At 49.4% G+C, this 18824-nt stretch overlaps 1 protein-coding gene across 11 annotated transcripts in view; it reads right to left on the bottom strand.

Moving 5' to 3' along the window:
- RGS6 (regulator of G protein signaling 6) overlaps positions 1 to 18824 on the bottom strand; it is a 499587-nt gene that overhangs the window by 89870 nt on the left and 390893 nt on the right. The window contains exon 1 of one of the 11 annotated variants that reach the window (XM_036011729.1): positions 586 to 727. The exons of the other annotated variants lie outside the window; for them this stretch is intronic. Coding sequence (XP_035867622.1) covers positions 586 to 712 — 127 coding nt within the window. The 5' untranslated portion in view covers positions 713 to 727. Of the gene's footprint in view, positions 1 to 585; positions 728 to 18824 lie in introns of those variants that run through there. 11 annotated transcript variants of the gene reach the window in all.

The following is an 18824-nucleotide window of genomic DNA, read 5'->3' as shown; positions in this document are numbered from 1 at the left end:
GACACCCGGGGCTTGGTGTGGGTCTGAAGCTGGGTGGGAGGGAGAGAGCCTACCAGTAGCTCCCCTGGGACAGATTCCCAGCTGGAAGGCTGGAGAGTGGGCAGAGGGGTCTGACTACCGTCCTTCACTCAGAAATAAGGTTTCCGGAAATTGGACTGGTTGCCAGAGGGGAGACCAGGTCAGGCCCGAGTGCCTAGACTTTGTGTTTCTCTCTGGCTCTCTGGAACGTCAGTGAACCCTGCACTAGAAAACCTGCCGGGGTCCCATCCTGCTCTTTCTGTGTGCCCCGCAAACCCCCAGCACTGGGCTGCAAGCCCCTCACTTCTCCACCTCAGAAGCAGGACTTCTAAGCTTTTCCTGGCTCTGGCTCTGGGCTGGCGTCTATGAGCTAAACTTTGCATCCCAAAACTCTCCTCCTCATTCGCATTCTTTGAGAGAGAGGAAGAGCCTGTCTGTGTGCTTGCGCGTGTGGGTCCGTTTCCGCCAAATTATACAAGTTCAACATTTGTCCTCGGAAATGAAGAACAAAGCAGAAATCAAATAAGAACTGTAATCCCAAGTTGGGGGTGGGGGAGAGACTCTAACCTGTTTTTTCCTCAAAAGAAAAATAGTTCTCTTTTGTGGGTTGCCTAGAAACGGAGAGGTTTCCAGCATCAGCAACAGCTCTCCCCCGGGCGGGCGGATTATCTTTCTGCTGAGCTGGCTGAACCATTATTTATCACCTGCCAAGACTGATTACTCACCCTGGGACAATGACAGCCCTTCCTTTCCCCTGTTAATTACTGTCATCATTAATATCCATGTCACTAATTAGTATTCATTCACAGTGAAACCCCTTCCTCGCTGTCATATCCGTCCCCCCCCCCACCGCACCCCAGCCTGCGGCACTATTGTCTGGATTTCTACCCGCTTTTTGGCTTTCTGGGCTCAGTGTCTAGCCTAATTGTCTCCCCAGTCCACCAGGCCCCATTTGCATTCACAGAGCTGAAGGATCCTTTAAACACTTTTTTTTTTTTTTTGGTAAAAATGGGAAAGTCACAAAGGCCCTTTTCCTCTTCTCCTAGTGCTGTAGGGACCACAGGCCTTGGTTTCTGGTCCCCAGTGTAGCCACCGTGACAGTCGGGGTCTCCATCTGAGGGCTGGTATACTGTCCTGCCCTGGTGGAGGGCCGCACTGCCGCCCCCGCACTCCTGGCCCACTGCCCTCTAGCGGCGGCAGCAACACCTGCCTCCCCACCACCCCTCAGCCTGCCAGTGGCACCCCGTGGTGGCGTCGGCAAACACAATGGTGCCTAGGGCTGTGGACACTCTCCTCCTGCAGGCCTGGGGTGTTCCAGGCTTCCGAGGACTGATCCCAGAGGGGCGGCCTCCAGCCTGGTGGCAAGAGTAAACCATTGCTTGTTCAGCCCCAGGAAGAAGTCAGGAAGAAAAATCTGTCATAATGTTATTTCCATGAAAAGACCTGCAACTCTTACTCTGTAGGATCAGACCAGAATAGTCCAAATGACCATCAGGAGAAGCCATTCTCCTTTTCTCTTTCCTTTCGTCTTTCTTTCCACACTTCCCCAGTCATTCTTTCCATCTTATTATAAAATGAATTTCAAAATGATTATTTTTCCGTTCTGTCCTCAATTCATTGTTGAGCTCTGGAATCACTGGTGGTTTCTGGTTCTGGTTTTAGTCAAGGTGCCCTGCCAAGGGATGAAAATTAACATAAAAACTTAGGGACAGATGTGGGACAGTCGCCCTTTATTCCCAAAGGTCCCAAAACTCTTGGCTTAAAGATGAGGTGAACTTATCAGCACACCTTGCAGGGGCATCTATGAAATACACCAGAAAGCACCTGAAACACTTCTTTACAATACAGTGGTTTGTTAGCATATATATGTACGTATTTATTACGTGCAGGCACGCTTTATGTTTCTATAAGTATTGTATGTATGCATTTCAATTATGGCATATATATATAATTATGTTTATTGGAAGGGTTTTTGGACTGCAATTCGAAAGTTCTGTAGTAGGAGATTGTATAAATAAATTATGGCTCATCATACAGTAAGTATTTATTGAACACCTATTATATTAAGTGAAAAAGCGAACTGAAAACAGTGTACATCATACAGTGGACATTTTTACAATAGAAAATATATACTTGTATTTATATTCTACTAGTCACACATGGATGAGTACATACAGAGAGGGAGGATAGTTCTGCATTTGAACTGCTAACTGTAGGTTATCTTGGGGAGGGGGGAGGTCACATTATAGGAAATTTCTATTCTTTACATTTCCTTATCATTGGAGTTCATAGAAGGTAATGTATTATTTTGCACTGAGAAAACTACTTTTCATTTTAAAGAGCAGGAGGAAAGACCTGGCCTTTGCGGCTAACATGGAGAATCCGGGCTGCGGACTCAGTGAGGGGAGAGCCCCGGGCTGGAAGGACCCTCTGCGTCCGCCCCGCCCGCCAGGCCTGGCCCGGCCCGGCCCGCCCGCTGTCTGCTGCTCTCCAGGGAAAGTGCAGGGGGAACGGAGGCAGGGCTCGCACAGCGGCCTTTTTCCTGAGGAGTGGAGCGTGTGAGGCTCTCCCACGGGCCTCTGACCGGTCCCTCTTCCTGGCCATCTGATCGGCCCCAGAGCCTCAGAGCGGCATTTTGTAGATTCCACCCCGCCCCCGCCGTCTGTTCGCCATAATCCTGGACCATGGGAGACAACCTGCCCCCACACCCTCACTGTTGACACCCCACCCCCTCCGCCCGTTGCTTCCTGTTTGCTTGCATGGTGTGAGACTCCGCGATCTCTCCCTGGGGACTTCCCAAGCGGTAATAACTCTAGATCAACGTAAACTGGATTTGAGTAAGCTGGTAAGATCTTCCAATATTTTAAGGAGTTCTCTTTCTGGTTTCGGGGAGACCCTTATTATAAAAGGGTTCTACTCTGGCCTTTGTCTTCAGGTGTTTTAAGTTGGCTCGAAGATTTAGAGATATTGATACATGGAACTTCTTCCCAAAGAAGTCAGATCACAAGCAGATCCTACAAGAAACATTCCCTCCATCCTTCCCAAAGGATTGTATCAATCTGAGCCCAGACTAAATTATGCAAACTTGATAAACAGACTGGTTCTTTCACCTGCAAATTCCAGTTTACCTAAAACTTGGTAGCTTATGTATCATAGTATTGATAACTGAAGCAATTGATAACTTACTTCTCAATCCTCACCATTAGGGAAAGATACTTCCGTTTGAGTAAACGGTTCCTGGAGCCCAGCAAAAGATAAGATGGCTCCTGCTCCTCAGTCAAGGTTATGACTCAGTCGGACACCGGATTCTCACAGACCTGCCAAGGTCTCAGCTGTACCTCTGCGTGAAGGCGGCTTTATGCCACCTCCTCAAGCATGTAGGTGCCACTGCAGGCTAATGCTCCCGCAGGGGGAGCGACATTCCTGAGTGCCCGCTGTGTACCAGGCCAGAGGGTGCACTTGACCCTGTTAGCACGCACCATCCTGACAGTCCTTGTGTAAGATGTAGTAACCACTATACCCATTTAACAAATGAAGCCTAGAGAGGCCCAAGGCCACATCCTAGCACGTATCAGAGCAGAGGTTGAAATCCACGCACTCTCGTGCCAAATATTACTTCCACTGCACCATCTGCTTCTCTTGTCTCTGAACAACTTTCTGGATACTACACAGAAAAATCGGAAAAGCGATATTTTGCACTCAATGTCTCCCCTCGAAGGAGAGACATTAATTTAGTGATAATAATGATTGCTACTCTGCGGTATTATTTTATTGAGCACTTTCTATATTTCAGACTTTGGAATAATCCCTCTACAATAAGCCTGTGATGTAAATAAATTATTTCCTTTTTGCAGATAAATTGCAGGACATTCTAAGGAGGACAGTCTTTATAGTTTTAGACCTTTCTTTTATGCCTTAGTTGAAAAAAAAACTTTACAACAATTAGCTAGCAGAGAAAGCAAGAGGTACAGTTAAATGGGGCTCTGGAGATGGGCGCATGACCCGCTGGCCATAAGACAGAAGCGGATGTGGGTGGAAGGGCATGTGTGAGGAAGGGCCTTGTAGCCTTGTGGGGGCGGGCTGTTCCGTCCATGGGCTTGAGCCCTTCCAAGGAAAGATGTGACAGATTTAACAGATAAGTACTTGCTTACCAAGCACATTAAGTGATAAAAAACAGTGTTTACAGAGTCAGACAGACTTGGGTTCGACTCATGCTCTGTCATTGCCGAACTCTGTGACCCTGAGCAGGTTTCTTGGCCGCCACTTACCTACTCCCCATTTCTTCACCAGTCAGCTGGGGGAAAGAAAGTGTTTTGCTGGAATGGACTGTTTGTTATCAGGCCACCTGCATCCTTGCACCTTCCTTTCCCCAAATGAAAGTGAGGACAACGATGGTGGGACCTGCCGCAAGGGCTTGGAGCGTCAAAGGAAAGGCTGCACATGCAGGGATGCTCGCACGGTGCGGGCACACAAGCATGGTAATGCACATTAGCTGCAGATTCGGTCCATGTTTCAGGATGACTCTAACTGAGTCATCCGCATGGCTGGGAGAGATAGCAGCAAGGTGAAGTTCATGTGGTATTTGTCTGCTTTTTTATTCTAGGCCTCAGAGAATCTTAAATGTCTTCTGATGTTTTTAGGAAGGGATCTGCTGATGGACGTCTTGTTGGATGGAAGGAGAAACGAAGGCAGGCATGGCAGGGAAGCTTTAGGAGCCTGATGGGGACTCCATGGGGGAGTGGGTCCCCTTTCTGGTGCTTTTCTGACCCTGCTCCCCTGGAGCACATTTCCCGGAAACTGAGGGTGGAAAGCCAAACAGGTGCCCTCATCCTATTGTCGTTCAGTGGAATGTAACCAACTGGGCATCATTCTGGTTCTGTGAGTGTTACACCCCCTCTCCCTCCCTCTCTCCTCTGCCTCATGGACCAGCTTTCCACTCCCAGAAGGCACTTGTCTCCATCCACTGCAGGGCCTTTGCACACACCGTTCCCTGGGCCGCTAATGCGCTCCCCTTTCTCTAGGCCACCGCTCCCTCCCACTGACTCCTGCAGTCCCCCGGCCCTGCCTACTTGGGAAAGCCTTCACAGCTCTCCCCACCAGGTCCCCGCCCTCTGGCTCTCATCTGCAGGGATCAGGCTCCTTCTCTTTGGAGCACTTGTCATAGTTTGGAATTAGACATTTTCGATGTGCTTATTTGATCAGTGCCTGCCTTCCTCTCTGTCCTAGTTTCCCGGAGCTGCTGTAATGAAGTACCACAGACTGAGCAGCGCAAACAATGGACATTTATTGTCCCACAGTTCTGGGGGCTGGACGTCTGACATCCAGGGGCCGGCAGGGCTGGTTCACTGAGGGCGGTCAGGGCGAGTCTGTTCCACGCCTCCCCTGCCACGACCCGCATCCCCGCTTCTGGTGGTTTGCCGGCAGCCTTGGGTGCTCCTTGGCTTGTAGGCGCAGCACCCCATCTCTGCCTTTATCCTCACACGGCCTTCTCCCTGTGTGTGTGCCTCTGAATCCAATTTCTCCCTTTTCATAAGGACACCGGTCATACTAGATTAGGGCGCACCCTAACTAGCTCACCTTAACTAACATGTGCAGCGACCCTATGTCCAAATGAGGTCACACGCTGAGGTATTGGAGGTTAGGGCTTCAACATACGAAATTCTGGAAAGACACAGTCCAACTCACAGCACTGGCTAAACTGCAGCTCTGGGCGAGGGGGACTGAGTGATGCTCTTCCGCCTCCAGCACCAAGCAGAGACCTGGCATGCAGTTGGGGTTTAATAAATGCTTACTGACCAATAGTTATATTCAAATAGGTATCATGTAATATATATCCATCCATATGTACATACTCACTGCATTTTAAAACATTCTTTCAATTTCTTGTGGCCCACGGAAACCTCATCACAGACCAGCACGGACCTTGGATGGGCATTTTGCAGTCACTGCTTCAGAGGACAGGTTCAGCGTTTTTCATCCATCAACACTACCTTCTTTCAAATGTCACTTTTTTTTTTTTTTTTTTGCAAAGAGAAATCTCAAAAAATGAATGCACTAAAAAATGTTGGGTGGCAATTCAGACTTTTTCCCCCACCTCATTCAATGCTGGATGTCAGTTAGAGAGAACAACGAGTAGAAGGAAAGGGGAAGTCTCCCAGTCTCTCCTGCAGGGTCTGAAAGACGCTGGCTGCTACTGTCTGTCTGCTGTCCCCGCTGCTGGCCCGCTGGCTTCCAGACTGCCAAGTTCACGCTGTCTTGTGACTGGCTTTGGCTGTGTGTGATTCTTGCTTCTTAACAGGGTGCCTTCTGCATCTGACTTGGTTTTGAACAGGTTGGAGGAATTAAATCCAGACACACGGGGTATGATTTTGAACCCAGAGATACCCAAGCATCACCGCCTTATCCAGTCTTAAACCAGGCCCCGCCAGGGCCACCTCCCTGGGGTCTTCTAGTGGGCCTGGCAAACTGGCTTGCCCATCCTCCAAGGCCATGTGGCAACTGCGCCCCCAGGGCCCCATGGCCTGTACAGCAGGAAAGACAACCAGCAACCAGCTGATGGAAAACCCCCGGTGGGCCTCCTCCCCCCAGCCCCTGCGCTTCCGCCTTCTCTGAAATGTAAAGCTTCCGTGTGCATTATGAAAAATAATAGGGGGCAGGAGACCAGGCGAGGTTATTACAAACTCATAAATCAACCGGAGGCTCTGAGGGTTGTGGTGAGGCGTCTGGAACGGGCTCCCCCGGATAGTTATCTCACCCCAGCCCCCACGATTGATTCATAACCTCATAACCCTCCTGCGTCCGAATCCCAAGTCTTCTATCTAATTGTCAGCAGCTGAGTACATGATTTGCAAGAGGATGTGGGCAGTGGCAGATGTGGGGGTGGGGAGAGATTAGTTTTGTCAATCAAGAGCATCCAGGGCGAGGTGCAGAGTGCTCGGGATTTAGCCCCACCATCAGCTTATTAAAGAAAAGGCTGGACGTGGCTGCATTGATCGGGCCTCAGCTTGGGGAAGGGAGGATCTCTGCCACTGTGGGTGTGACCTCTGTTCCCTGAGGGTGGCGGCCACTGATGGCTGCCTTCTACTCAGCCCAAAGGCAGGGATGAAAAACAAATGCGTGGAGCTGCGGCTTTGGGGAGAAGTGATCTAAGGCCAGGCGTCCAGTGGCATCAGAGAGCATTATAAATATTTTGAAGGCTCCTGAGCATTTCCGGGAGGGCTGGAGGGGACCCAGTGGCTGGAAGGCATCAGAAACTCGATTGCCTTCCAGCGTTGTCTGACAGGCCTCTCATGTGTGCAGATTTGAATCGAAAACATGGTTCATGGACATTTTATATTTACATTAATCTGTGGGACTCAGGCATTCTTGAGGGGAGCAGGAGAGGGGAGTCAAGAGGTAGCCTTTGTGACGCTCAGGTCTGCAGGCTGTTGTCACGTACCTGGAATGGGATCTGCCCACCCCCAGGGCAATGATCCTGATAAACGTCCACAGGGTGCTTCAAGGTTTAGGCCTGCAAAGTGTGCAGGAAGTCTGCGCACTCCTTGGGGCGGGGGAGGTGTGCCAGCAGGGAGTGTGAGCAGGCTGGGTTTCGAGCAGAGTCTGGGACGCCAGTTCTTAGGCAAAGATTGTATTGGCATTGCACTGATTCCAGTTCCCGTTCCCTGGAGCTCCAGCTTGGTGACCTGGACTTGGTTTTTGTAATCACTCAGACCTGGGTTCAAATCCCAGGTCTGTCATGGGCTAGGACATCACCTCCAATGAGTTACTCAGTCACTCTGAACCCGTCTACCCACCTTGCAAAATGGGGTCACTCACAGAATCTACCCCAGATTCTGTTTTAAGCATAAAAATGAGGACATGGCACAGACCCTTGGCGCAGTCCCTGGCCCCAACTGGGGCACACCATCGGATGTGGGTTAGTCTCCTTCCTTTGCTACTGAACTGATGCACACCCTCCATCCTGCTCAAGCAGAGTCCAGCTCGGAGCTGGTCCCCTGGGCAGAGCCCCACCGTGGAGTTAGGCCTTTCCTCCCCCTTGTCCCCAGGACAGCGTGGAGCTCATTCTGACTTGGCTCTCTCAAGCTTCTCAGTTCCAGGCAGACAGATGAGCCCGTCCTTTCAAAGATCAGTCAGGGACCTTCTCTCTCAGCAGAGGATTTACTCCCGGACCAGTTTCCAGTTCTTGATGCCGAACATCTAAGAGGACCCCCAGGAACCCCGAGCTCTCTCTTTCTCCGTCCCAGCTCCTGCCAAGCCCTCAGCCCGGCCTCTCCCCTGGGAGTGGCCAGGAGGCAGGTGGCCTGGGTGTGAATCCAGGTCCCCCTCCCGCCAGCTCTGTGACCTTGGGGATGTGCCTTGACCTTCCTAAGCTCCAGTTTCTATAAGATATGAGAAAAGCACAGTCTGAGAGCATGAACATGGGGATAAATGCTTGTCAAAGGTTCAGCCCCATGTCCTCCGACACACAGCACATGACCAGTAAATGTTGACTTCATCATTGTTATCGTGGCCATTATTCCGACTGGAACACTTTTATCCCTTTACCTACAATGATAATGAGATGGCTCTGTTCTTAAAGAAATGGTGCACTCGAGAGCTGCCAGGGCCCCGGCTGGGGTACTTGCGGGGTGCTATGGGGCTGCAGACCAGGAGTATCCAGTTCCAGCTGACTCAGTGTCGGGAAGCGGCTCACAGAGAGGGAGGTGCGTGTGGTCGGTGGGGACAGCTGAGAGAAGGGGGCCCGAGGAGCACTGGATGTGGAGCCGAGGGCTCTCACAGAGCAGTGTGAAGCCGCCTCACCAAGGACACCGTGTGACGTGTGACATTTACATCCAGATCAAGGTGGATGAACAGCACGTCTCTGAGAAAGGGCACGGGGTCCCTAGGAGGGCAAAAGGCAGCAGCATGCGCTGGCTCTGCCTGCGCTTAAAGCGCTGTGCTGCACATCGGGGGCTGGGATCCAAGCATGAGTCAGAAGAACCCAGCTTAAGAGCTAAAGCGAAATGACCTCAGAGCTGCTGAGTGATGATCTCATGGGTTCCCGGCATCAGGATGGGGCCTGTCCCTCCCTCCACCCCTGTTCTCATCCTGGGGCTTGTGGCCCCGGCCAGCATCGCGGTGAGCCCTCCCTGCAGTCTGCCTGTGGTAGGTGGTGTGCTGCTGGGCCAGTCTGCAGCCTCTGCCCCTCCACTGTCTGGCACTGCCTGGGGTCCACAGCCCCTTTCAAGCTTCACTGAGGTCCCCCAACCCAGAAGGCCTTGTGTGCAGCATGGTAGCCCACCACTGTCTCCCCAGCTTCCCAGCTCCCCATCTCTCAGCGGCTTTGGGCTTCTCTGGGGTCTGCTGACATGTTGCCTCCCCAGGACCCCTCACCTTGACTCCACCTCAAACCACAGCCCTGAGGGCCGAGGGCAGAGAGCGGGCGGGCCTGAGGGTGCAGGGTTGTCCGGGACCACAAGACAGAAGCGGTGGCAGGAGTGAGTGGCAGGAGCTGGTCAGGGGCCTGTGTAACCTGAGCCTGCTGAGGGCTTGTGGGGGCCCTGGATAACCAGAGGTGGACAGGGCGGTCATCAGTGAGAGCCCAGGGCGTGTCCACACTGCCTCCATTCCTGTCCCACTCTTTCCTCCTGAAACCCCTAAATCCTTTTCTTCTTCTTCAGGCCTTCATTTTATTTTATTTTTTTAAATTGAAATTTTTTTATTGTTTTTTTTTAGTACAGTTTTCTGCCTTTTCCACTCCCCCTCCCCCATTTCTACCCCCCATTGTTGTCCATGTGTCCTTAATAATTGTTCCTGTAAACCCATCACCCTTTTCCCCCATTATCCCTCTCTCCCCTCCCCTTTGGTTAATGTCAGTTTGTTCTTTTTCAATGTCTCTGGTTATATTTTACTTGCTTGTTTGTTTTGTTGATTAGGTTCCACTTATAGGTGATATCATATGGTACTTGTCTTTCACTGCCTGGCTTATTTCGCTTAGCATAATGCTTCCCAGCTCCATCCATGCTGCTGCAAAGGGTAGGAGCTCCTTCTTTCTTTCTGCTGCATAGAATTCCATTGTGTAAATGTACCATAGTTTTTTGATCCATTCATTTACTGGTGGGCACTTGGGTTGCTTTCAGCACTTGGCTATTGTAAATTGTGCTGCTGTGAACATTGGGGTGCAAAGGTTCTTTTGGATTGGTGTTTCAGGGTTCTGAGGATATAATCCCAGCAGGCCTTTAAATAAGGGATCAGAGTCCGGCTTTGGAGGACTTGAGAGAAGTGAAGCCAGCCACCGGAGACGGAGGGGGCTGTTAGCACCTACAGGCCAGCCCTCCACACCTGCCCTGGTTTCTGCAGGCCAGGTTCTCGGGTCAATAACACATCCACGTGTGGGGAGAGGGAGGGGCCCTGAGGGGAGGAGAACGAGGTCCCCGAGGCCTGCTGCAGCTGGCTCCCTTCTCGTCACGTCCTCAGTGTCTCACCCCAGTCCCTTCTGTCTCCTAGATAACAAACATCTGATGAACGTATTAAAGAACGTCATTCAAAATCAATAATTCGCATTTTGGTATATTTAATAACTAGGCTGTGTTTTCCCCCCAGAAGTTGGTTTTGATGGGGCTGGTTACTTCTCGGGACCACTTCTGAATCTTGATAGCAAGACAGGCCAGATCACTGGTATGGGGAGTTACCTTGCTACTTGCTGCTGCAGACTGTGTGTGTTAAAGAAGTGGGGACCAACACGCAGCCTCATTTTAAGTGATTCAGGCTAGGACTTGATATGTCAGGAGCCCCTTCCTGTCCGCCCTGATTCTCCTGGAAGTACTATAGTCCGATATGGCTGAAGCTCCAAAACGACGTCAGAAGCCCAGGTTACTACCGAGGCTGTACGACTCAGACTGCAGGCAGGCGGAACTAAGGCTGGGGTCTGACCAATGTGCGACGAAAACCCTGCTCATCTTTCCAAAACATTCTCTCAGCATGGCCACGTCCATGCTGATGAGAGAGTAGCAGGCTGAGACAGCCAGATTTGGAATGTATTAAGAAGCGAGTTGTGTATCGTTTTGATGGATTTGAATTAGGTTCAGCTGGACATTGCAGATAAACAAAATAAAACAAAACAAAAAAACCCCAACAAAATGACAGTGGCTTAAACAAGATAGAAATGTATTTGTAACAGAAGACTGGAGGTGGCTATATGGGGACCTCAGGAATTCACGCTTTAGTGTTTCTCTTCTGCCTTCCCAGCACTCGGCTTCCACCTCCAAGGTCACCTCGTGGTTCCAAATGTCTGCTGAAGCATCAGCCATCACATCCCAGTTTCAGGCAAGAGGAAGAAGGAAAGGCAGAAAAGCTAAAGAGCACCTCTCCCAGTAGAGACACCTTCCTTTCACTGTAGCTTCCAGAAGTCTGATTTTCTACTTATACAGTGTGATACACAGAACAATGCCCCCTCCCCAAAGATATCCATATTCGAATCCCTAGAACCATGTCTGTCTACCTTCCATGGCCAAAGGAGATATAATTTACCCAAAGAGGGCCTTGTGTAAGGCCCTCAAGATGGAGAGATTATCATGGAGTATCTAGGTAAGACTGATGCAATCACAGGGATCTTTATAAGAGAGAGGTAAGAGTGTTTGGGTGGGGGGGGGTGAGAGAGAGAAGGAGGAGGAGGAGGAGAAAAGGAGGGAGGAGAGGGGGAGGGAGAGGAGGGGGAGGTGAAGAGGTGTGTGTGTGTGTATGAGTGTGTGTGTGTTGGGGGGAGGGCACCGGCTAGTTGCTGACTTTTGAACTTAGAGGAAAGGACCAGGAGCCAAGGAATGCAGGCAACCCTTAGAAGCTGGAAAAGGCAAGGAAACAGATTCTCCCCTAGAACCTCCAAAAGGAATGTAGTTCTTCCTTAATTTTAGCCGAGATCCATTTCAGGCTTCTGACCTCCAGAATTCCAAGATAATACATTTGTATTGCTTTGTGTTAAGCCACTAAATGTATGGTAAGTTGTAGTGGCTGCTATAGAACAACACAGCTATTTTCTTACTTCCTATGATTTCCTTGAAGTAAGTTTCTACAAGTGAAATTCTGGGTCATTTTCAAGGCTTCAGAACCTACCGTACAACTGGCCTCGAGAACACGCCGAACCCAATTCTCCCTCCCCTGGAAGGGGGCCCTCTTGCTTCCGTCGATGCGCCCTAATCAGCACCGGACATCCGCACTGTCGGCTATTACCGCCAATCTGACTGGGAGAAAACCGTAGCTCAATAGAAAAGTAATGTTTTTATGAATGAGGTTTAAATGATTTCAGTACATTTATTGACCATTTGTTTTTCTTCTACTGGGGTACCCATCTTTTTATATTGATTGATAGAAATGTATTAAGTATTAAGGATATAACACTTTATCTGGAAATTGTACCATACAATTTCCCCCTCCCATTTGTTATTCCAAATGAAGATGCCTTTAGTGGTAGAGTTTTTATTTTATTTTATTTTTTAAGATTTTATTTATTTGTGTTTAGAGGGAGGGGGAGGGAGGGAGAAAGAGAGGGAGAGAAATGCCAATGTGCAGAGAGACGTGCAACCAAACGGGGACTGCAGCCACAACCCAGGCAGGTGTCCTGACCAAGAGTCGCACCCTGGACCCTTCAGTTTTGCAGGACAATGCCCAACCCACTGAGCCACACCGACTGGAGCTAGTGGCAGAATTTCCAAATAGTTTATGTTCAAACCCATCAACTTTTGATTTACGGTTTCTGCTGTTGGTGTCATGCTTGTGATACTGTCAAGACAGTTGAAGGGATGAGGTTTTATGAGTTTTTGTTGCATTCACTTGTCCCTTCATTCAACAAATGCCCACTGAATGCTTCCTACTTTCCAGGCACTGTTCTAAGTCCTGGAGTACCATCAAAAGCGTAGAGTTGAACCCAGAATAAGAATGGGGGTCACTGAAGCTTTTATGACCGGCAGTACAAACTCAAAACACATCCGACTATGTTGCAAGACCCACCACACAGCAGACTTTGACCCTGAGCAGAGATTTAACAATGCCACCCAGAACTCAGATTCCTGGATCCCAGGGCATTTCACACTGAACGGAATCTATATAAGCATGACGATGTGAAGGAAACTGCAATGTCCATGAATGAGAAGGTGTGAAATGACACATCGGCCCCAAAGGAACAATCGGCATTGATACAACTTTTCATTTCGTTAGTAAGTTAAATACAGATGCTGTGTATCTTGGAGGGCTCTTTTTAGAAGCTCTCTGAATCAAGAAGTCCCAGCAAAGGAAGAATTACTCAGAGGGTTTTCACAGAGGAAGGCTTATTAGCGAGAAATAGCATAACAGGGTTAGGGCCTCTCGGCTGGACCTCATCGACTCGAGAAAAGTCGAAATGCCCCTGGGTTTGCCGACTCCAAAGTGAACGAGCCTCTGCTTATTTGTTACCCTTCACGCCTTTCCAGCCCCCGTTCTTATTTTGAAGTAAAACATAATGAAGTCCCAGAAAGCTCACCTTAAAACCAGTGCCCTGTAAGAAACGTACAGGACTCGAGCCTACACCCTTGGGACATCCTAGCAGAGACCGAACAGGACGGGATGCTCACCTGCCCTCAGTCGACCTGGGAGAGGACACATGTGTGTGTCTACATACAGGCCAAGAGCCAGGCCTTTCCGGGAAACCCCCTCACAGGTGGTGACGCCCCCCCGCCTCCACTCCACTTACAGAACCAACTCATGCCTGAAACGCCAACTGTGTGGCTTCATTGCCCGAGTACATGTCTCCAGGAGACCAGAAGCCACACGAGGAGGGGGACAGGGTCTGGTTTTGCTCCTCATAACCCCACTGAGTGCTGAATGAATGAATGAACGGATGGATGGGAGTGAAGCTTCCACCTAGTCTGTGGATTCCTGGTTAGGGGGCAGGGATCAGACTCCTACCTTGTGAGAAATGACTTTAGAATGAATAACTTGCAGGCAATTCTTTCTTTTTTTTAATTAAAAGCATTTTTATTGTTGTTCAATTACAGTTGTCCCTATTCCCCTCCATTACTCTCCCCTGCCCTACCCATGCCCTCCATCTCCCACATTTAATCCGCCCGCCTCCCTGTTGCCTTTGCCCATGAGTCCTCTGCTCGTGTTCCTTGACTTGACCCTTTCCCTTCTTTCCTTGTTATCCCCCTCACCCCCTCTGGTCACTGTCAGTTTGTTCTTTATGTCTAAGTCTCTGGTTCTGTTTTGCTCGTTTGTTTGTTTTGCAGCCAGTTATTTCTATACTGCCTTATGTCTTAGAGTTAAGGACTAGCCTATTTGCTCTTGAGATGAGAAAGCCAGCCCGAGGCCATCCAGCCTGTGCACGAGGGACAAGTGGGCATTAGTAGGAGGCACATGGTTGGAAAAGGAATGGTCTTGTAAACAGGACACATTTCTGCCTATTTCACAATCTAGTCTAGGGCCAGCCCTGACACTCGTGGCTCCTGAAATAACCTTTCTGAAGTCACGTTCCTCATTCAAAACACTGCTGGAGGACCATCCTCCGGAGGCCAGAAGTTTGAAATCAAAGCATCATCAGAGATGGTTCTCCCTGGAGGCTGCAAGGGAGGATCTGTTCCTTGCCTCTCTCCCAGCTTCGGGTGGTTCCTGGCAATCCCGGCGCTCCTTGGCCTGCAGATGCATCGTTCCGATCTCTGCCTCCAGTCTTCACATGGCTGTCTGCTCTCGGTCCTCTTTATGGTCTTAATAAATGAGTCCACTTGTATTTGACCTCCCATGCCTATTGAGTGGCCAATTCCTCGGTGTATAATGTCAGTTGACTTGACCCTTGGATGCCCCTCAAGTCTGATGCCACCCCACCCTCACAGGGGCACCTACTGTCCCGGGTAGGCAGGGCACTCCCGGTCTCCCAGGCTGGCTCACTGAGCTGGACCTGAGTCCTCCTAAAAAGAGAGAGAGAGAAACTTCTTTCTCTCACTCGCTTCACTTTAATCCTTTAATTCCATGGGCACCTTTTCACGGCACAATTTTAGACTTCTCATTTCTCTAGATTTGTTTTCCCCAAGAGTGTAGCGACTAAAAAAAAATTACTAAATCATCTCACTCTTGATTATAACATATAATAAAGATATTAGGTATCTTTTGACATTAGATGTATAGAGTATGTTATTAAAATCAACTATAGCTGTACATTACAGTTATAGTGAGGTAAGAATTCCATCCTTACATCTGATTTAGCCCTTGAAATGACTCTGTAAGGCCACCACTTTTCAGATGGGGAGACCAGGGCTCCAGCTCCCCTGTGGCATTGGGACAGGTTATGTTGTGTACAGCGGCCTCCAAGGGAGGCGGCAGGCAGGAGCTACCTGTAGGAGGGGTGCAGGCAATCAGTGCGCTGCCCAAGGAGAATTTAAGGATGACAGAGAATATCAGGTGATGAATGCCCTCTCTCCTTGCTACCTCACTGGTGCTGGAACTGAGCCCAGCCTTGGGGTTTCCAGCCCAGTGCCTGTCCTTCTCCACCCTAGCCCCTCAGAAGGCGGGGCAAGGTGAGTTTGGAGGTGCCTGGAGGGCAGCACCCCATACATTCAGCTCACAGTCAGAAGGAACACAATCTTTTTTTTTTTTGAAGCAGGTGTGTGGGGTCAGCTTGAGGTGGGAAGGCAGCCGCCAGAGGCGTCACATTGTAGCTGGGAATTCTGAATTTTGACGGCATCACTTTATTTCTCTGCTCTGGGTGCACGGTGTTTCTGTGCAGCCTTTGATTCCGTTTACAATACAAACTATGACATTTCCCGTAATTTTTATTATCAGGTAAATCGTATTCTCCCACAGTTCCTGCTGCCCAGCCCAGCCTGTGACTCCCCATCTCCGAGCTGATTTTCAGGCCATCGGCCGACTCATCCCCCCCTCGAGTCCCGTTCCTTCCACTCGCTCCGCACTTTCTAGCCGTGGAAATTTCAACCCACCCACTCTGTATCCTGCTCTTTTCCTGGTTTCACAGGGAAAAAGATCCTCTCCAAGTTTGAAGACAGAGTATCAGTACGATAAAATCTAACAGTGCTCATCTTTTTGGCAGAAACAGCCTATTGGTTTAAAGCAGAAGTTACTGGGGGTGAATGGGGTCCTTGACTGGAGGCCAGCATTCTGTCCCGCCTTGAGTTTCCAACTGCTGCTGAGGTGCAATGCACACTATTACCACACAGAGGCGCTGTGGCTCTTGAAAGCGACAGTGCTTTGGCTGTCAGTGTGTTTTCAGTTACGAAAAAATGCCTGGATCCAGAATTGTGATATTGATTTCTTATTTCTTTTGAATTAATAATCATTGGTGTTCTGAATGACTGTTTAATTTATTAGTTCTAGAGGTGAAGATCTGAAGCCTGTTTAATGTCATTTATAGAGTTTTCCAGAGGCTAAATAATGAAAGCCAAGGGCAACCTTTGGTTATAGCTGAAGTGACTTGTGCAGGTTTTTCTGAGTTTCAAAGTGCTCCTGAACCTTCAGGTTATGCATATTAAATTAACACGTTAGTCGTGGTGGTCCACAAGGTAAACAGGAATACAGTGAGTGGTCAGGATAGCAAAGTTTCAGATTTATTAAAGGCAGTGGTGGCAGGAGATGGGGTGGGGGCTGGGCAGAGTTGGCTGGAGCGAGCAGGATCCCTGTTATAGCACGCCTGTGAATTATGCAGCATCGATGGCTGGTTATGAAAGAAGTGTAATTGCGTCAGCAGTTCCAGAATTTAGGAGACTGTGGATCGGAGGCCTCGCTTCTTCAAAGTATTTGCAGAAAACCTAAATTCCCTCAGCTTCTCCCAGTATTCCCTGGGCGCAGTACCCTTGCCTGCAGACAGGTGTAGTATTTGGCTAATACAGTCTTCAATTACTTAAAGGCTATGGAGTGAGAGACCCTCATAGAGAATAGTGCTATAAAAAAGTAAAGTTCTCCCAGCCTTGTGAGGTCCTCATTACCCACGTGCTTGCACTCTTTGAGGAGTTATAAATAAATAAATAAATGGGGGCAAGCCCTAGGTTGAAGACTCAGTTCTGCCACTAGTGGTTACATTGTGCAGAGCAATAATAGGTGTGTCTCAGGTTCGTCGTTTGTAAATGGAGGAATTTGGCTAAACTGCCTTCTGAGCCCATCTGATGCTGACAAACACTCCTCCTCCCCCTGCCCAGCGCACAGGTGATGGCCTTCCTGGTCTTTTGAACCATCTCTCCATCTTACACCCCCAGGTGGCCAAGTTGGACCATTTATTGTGCCCAGAACAAAACCTCTTTTTCCTATTTGTTCACTTTTGCTCAACCTCCCCTTCCTGGAAGGTCCTTCCCTCCCTCCACTGACTCCATTTCCAAAGTTTTACTCAACCATTTCAAGTCTCAGTGCCAAAGCCACTTCCTCTGAGAAGCCTTCCCTGATACTGTGGGTGCAAATAGACCCCCTGTTCTTTATGAATTTGCAGAACTTTATCTACACCTCTTTCTGGCATCTGCCATTGTTATAATGATTTCAGGGAACCTTTTTGTCCTAACTAAGTCTCCGGGACCTGTGACTTGCCTATGATTCATCCACACCACAGGGTCCAACCCAGTGGCCAGCACGCAGCAGGAATACAGGAAATGGTGGATCAAATTAACAATCATTGTGTGCAAAGCGTTGTATTTTGTGTAAAGGATCTGAACTCGACTTAAACAGGCTGGTGTCCAGCTGGCAGGACTTGGTACCTGGTGTCCTCAGGCTGTCTCTCCATGAGAGCACAGGCAGGAACGAAGAAGGGTGGTGCTCAGACTCTGGGGCCAGACTGCCCAAGTTCATAGTCTGGCTCTGCCACTTAGGATGCTGTGTGAACTTGGGCAAGTTATACAACTTCTCTGTGTGTCTCCTGCCTTATCACCACAGTGGAGAAAATGATAGCAGCCACTTGCTAGCGATGCCCTGAGGATAAAATGAGCTATAACTTGTATCCTGGCTGGTGTAGCTCAGTGGATTGAGTGTGGGCTGCAAACCAAAGGGTCGTCGGTCCCATTCCCAGACAGGGCACATGCCTGGGTTGCGGGCCAGGTCCCCAGTAGGGGGCATGTGAGAGGCAACCACACATTGATATTTCTCTCTCTCTCTTTCTCCTTCCCTTCCCCTCTCTCTAAAAATAAATAAGTAAAATCTTTTAAAAATGAGCTATAATTTGTAATGCACTTGAAAAAGTACCCAATGTAAAGCAAGCTCTCAAAAATGCTAGCTTGGAATAGTATTTTTATTATTGATTACAATAGAAACACCTCAGGACTTCCTGCCAACTAGCAGTACGTTTCTTTCATGGTAAGAAAAAAATCACCTTGCGTTGAACCCTGTGCCTGCTCCTGTCTTTGGTTCATTTCACTGGCACCCTCTGCAGCGGCTGGGAAGGTCATCCAGCCAGCCTGCTCCCTGGGTGGCTCCAGCTTCGCGTCTGCAGAGTGCGTTTGGCAAAGGCCCGGAGTGCATGGAAAACAGATTAACTTGCTATCATTCCGGCCTGCCACCGGCCATTTGCTAAATTGCACAATTCGATAATGGCGAGTGCCCTCCCGCCTGCTCCCAGGCCTGTCCAGGCGCCAGCCTCGCTTCTTATCTGTGTGGTGTTTGGGCTGTAATTCACCTGACCACTTGTGACATGTATCTTCTCAGCAGATTTGCGCTTTTATCTGCTGGGATTCAAGGACAGAGACAGGAAAAGGGACAAAGAGAGGTGAGAAGGAACAACAACCCAGCAGAATGAATGTGTTTCGAGTCCCCTTCCATCAAGGGAGGTCTGGGACACTCTCTCTCAGGCGTCGAGCTCAGCCCTGGGTGTGCCTTCT

Source organism: Phyllostomus discolor, chromosome 1 (assembly GCF_004126475.2).
Source record: "Phyllostomus discolor isolate MPI-MPIP mPhyDis1 chromosome 1, mPhyDis1.pri.v3, whole genome shotgun sequence".
In the NCBI taxonomy this organism is placed as follows: Eukaryota; Metazoa; Chordata; class Mammalia; order Chiroptera; family Phyllostomidae; genus Phyllostomus; species Phyllostomus discolor.
Note: the sequence above shows the minus strand (reverse complement) of the source record. Positions and strands in the feature narration are given on the sequence as shown.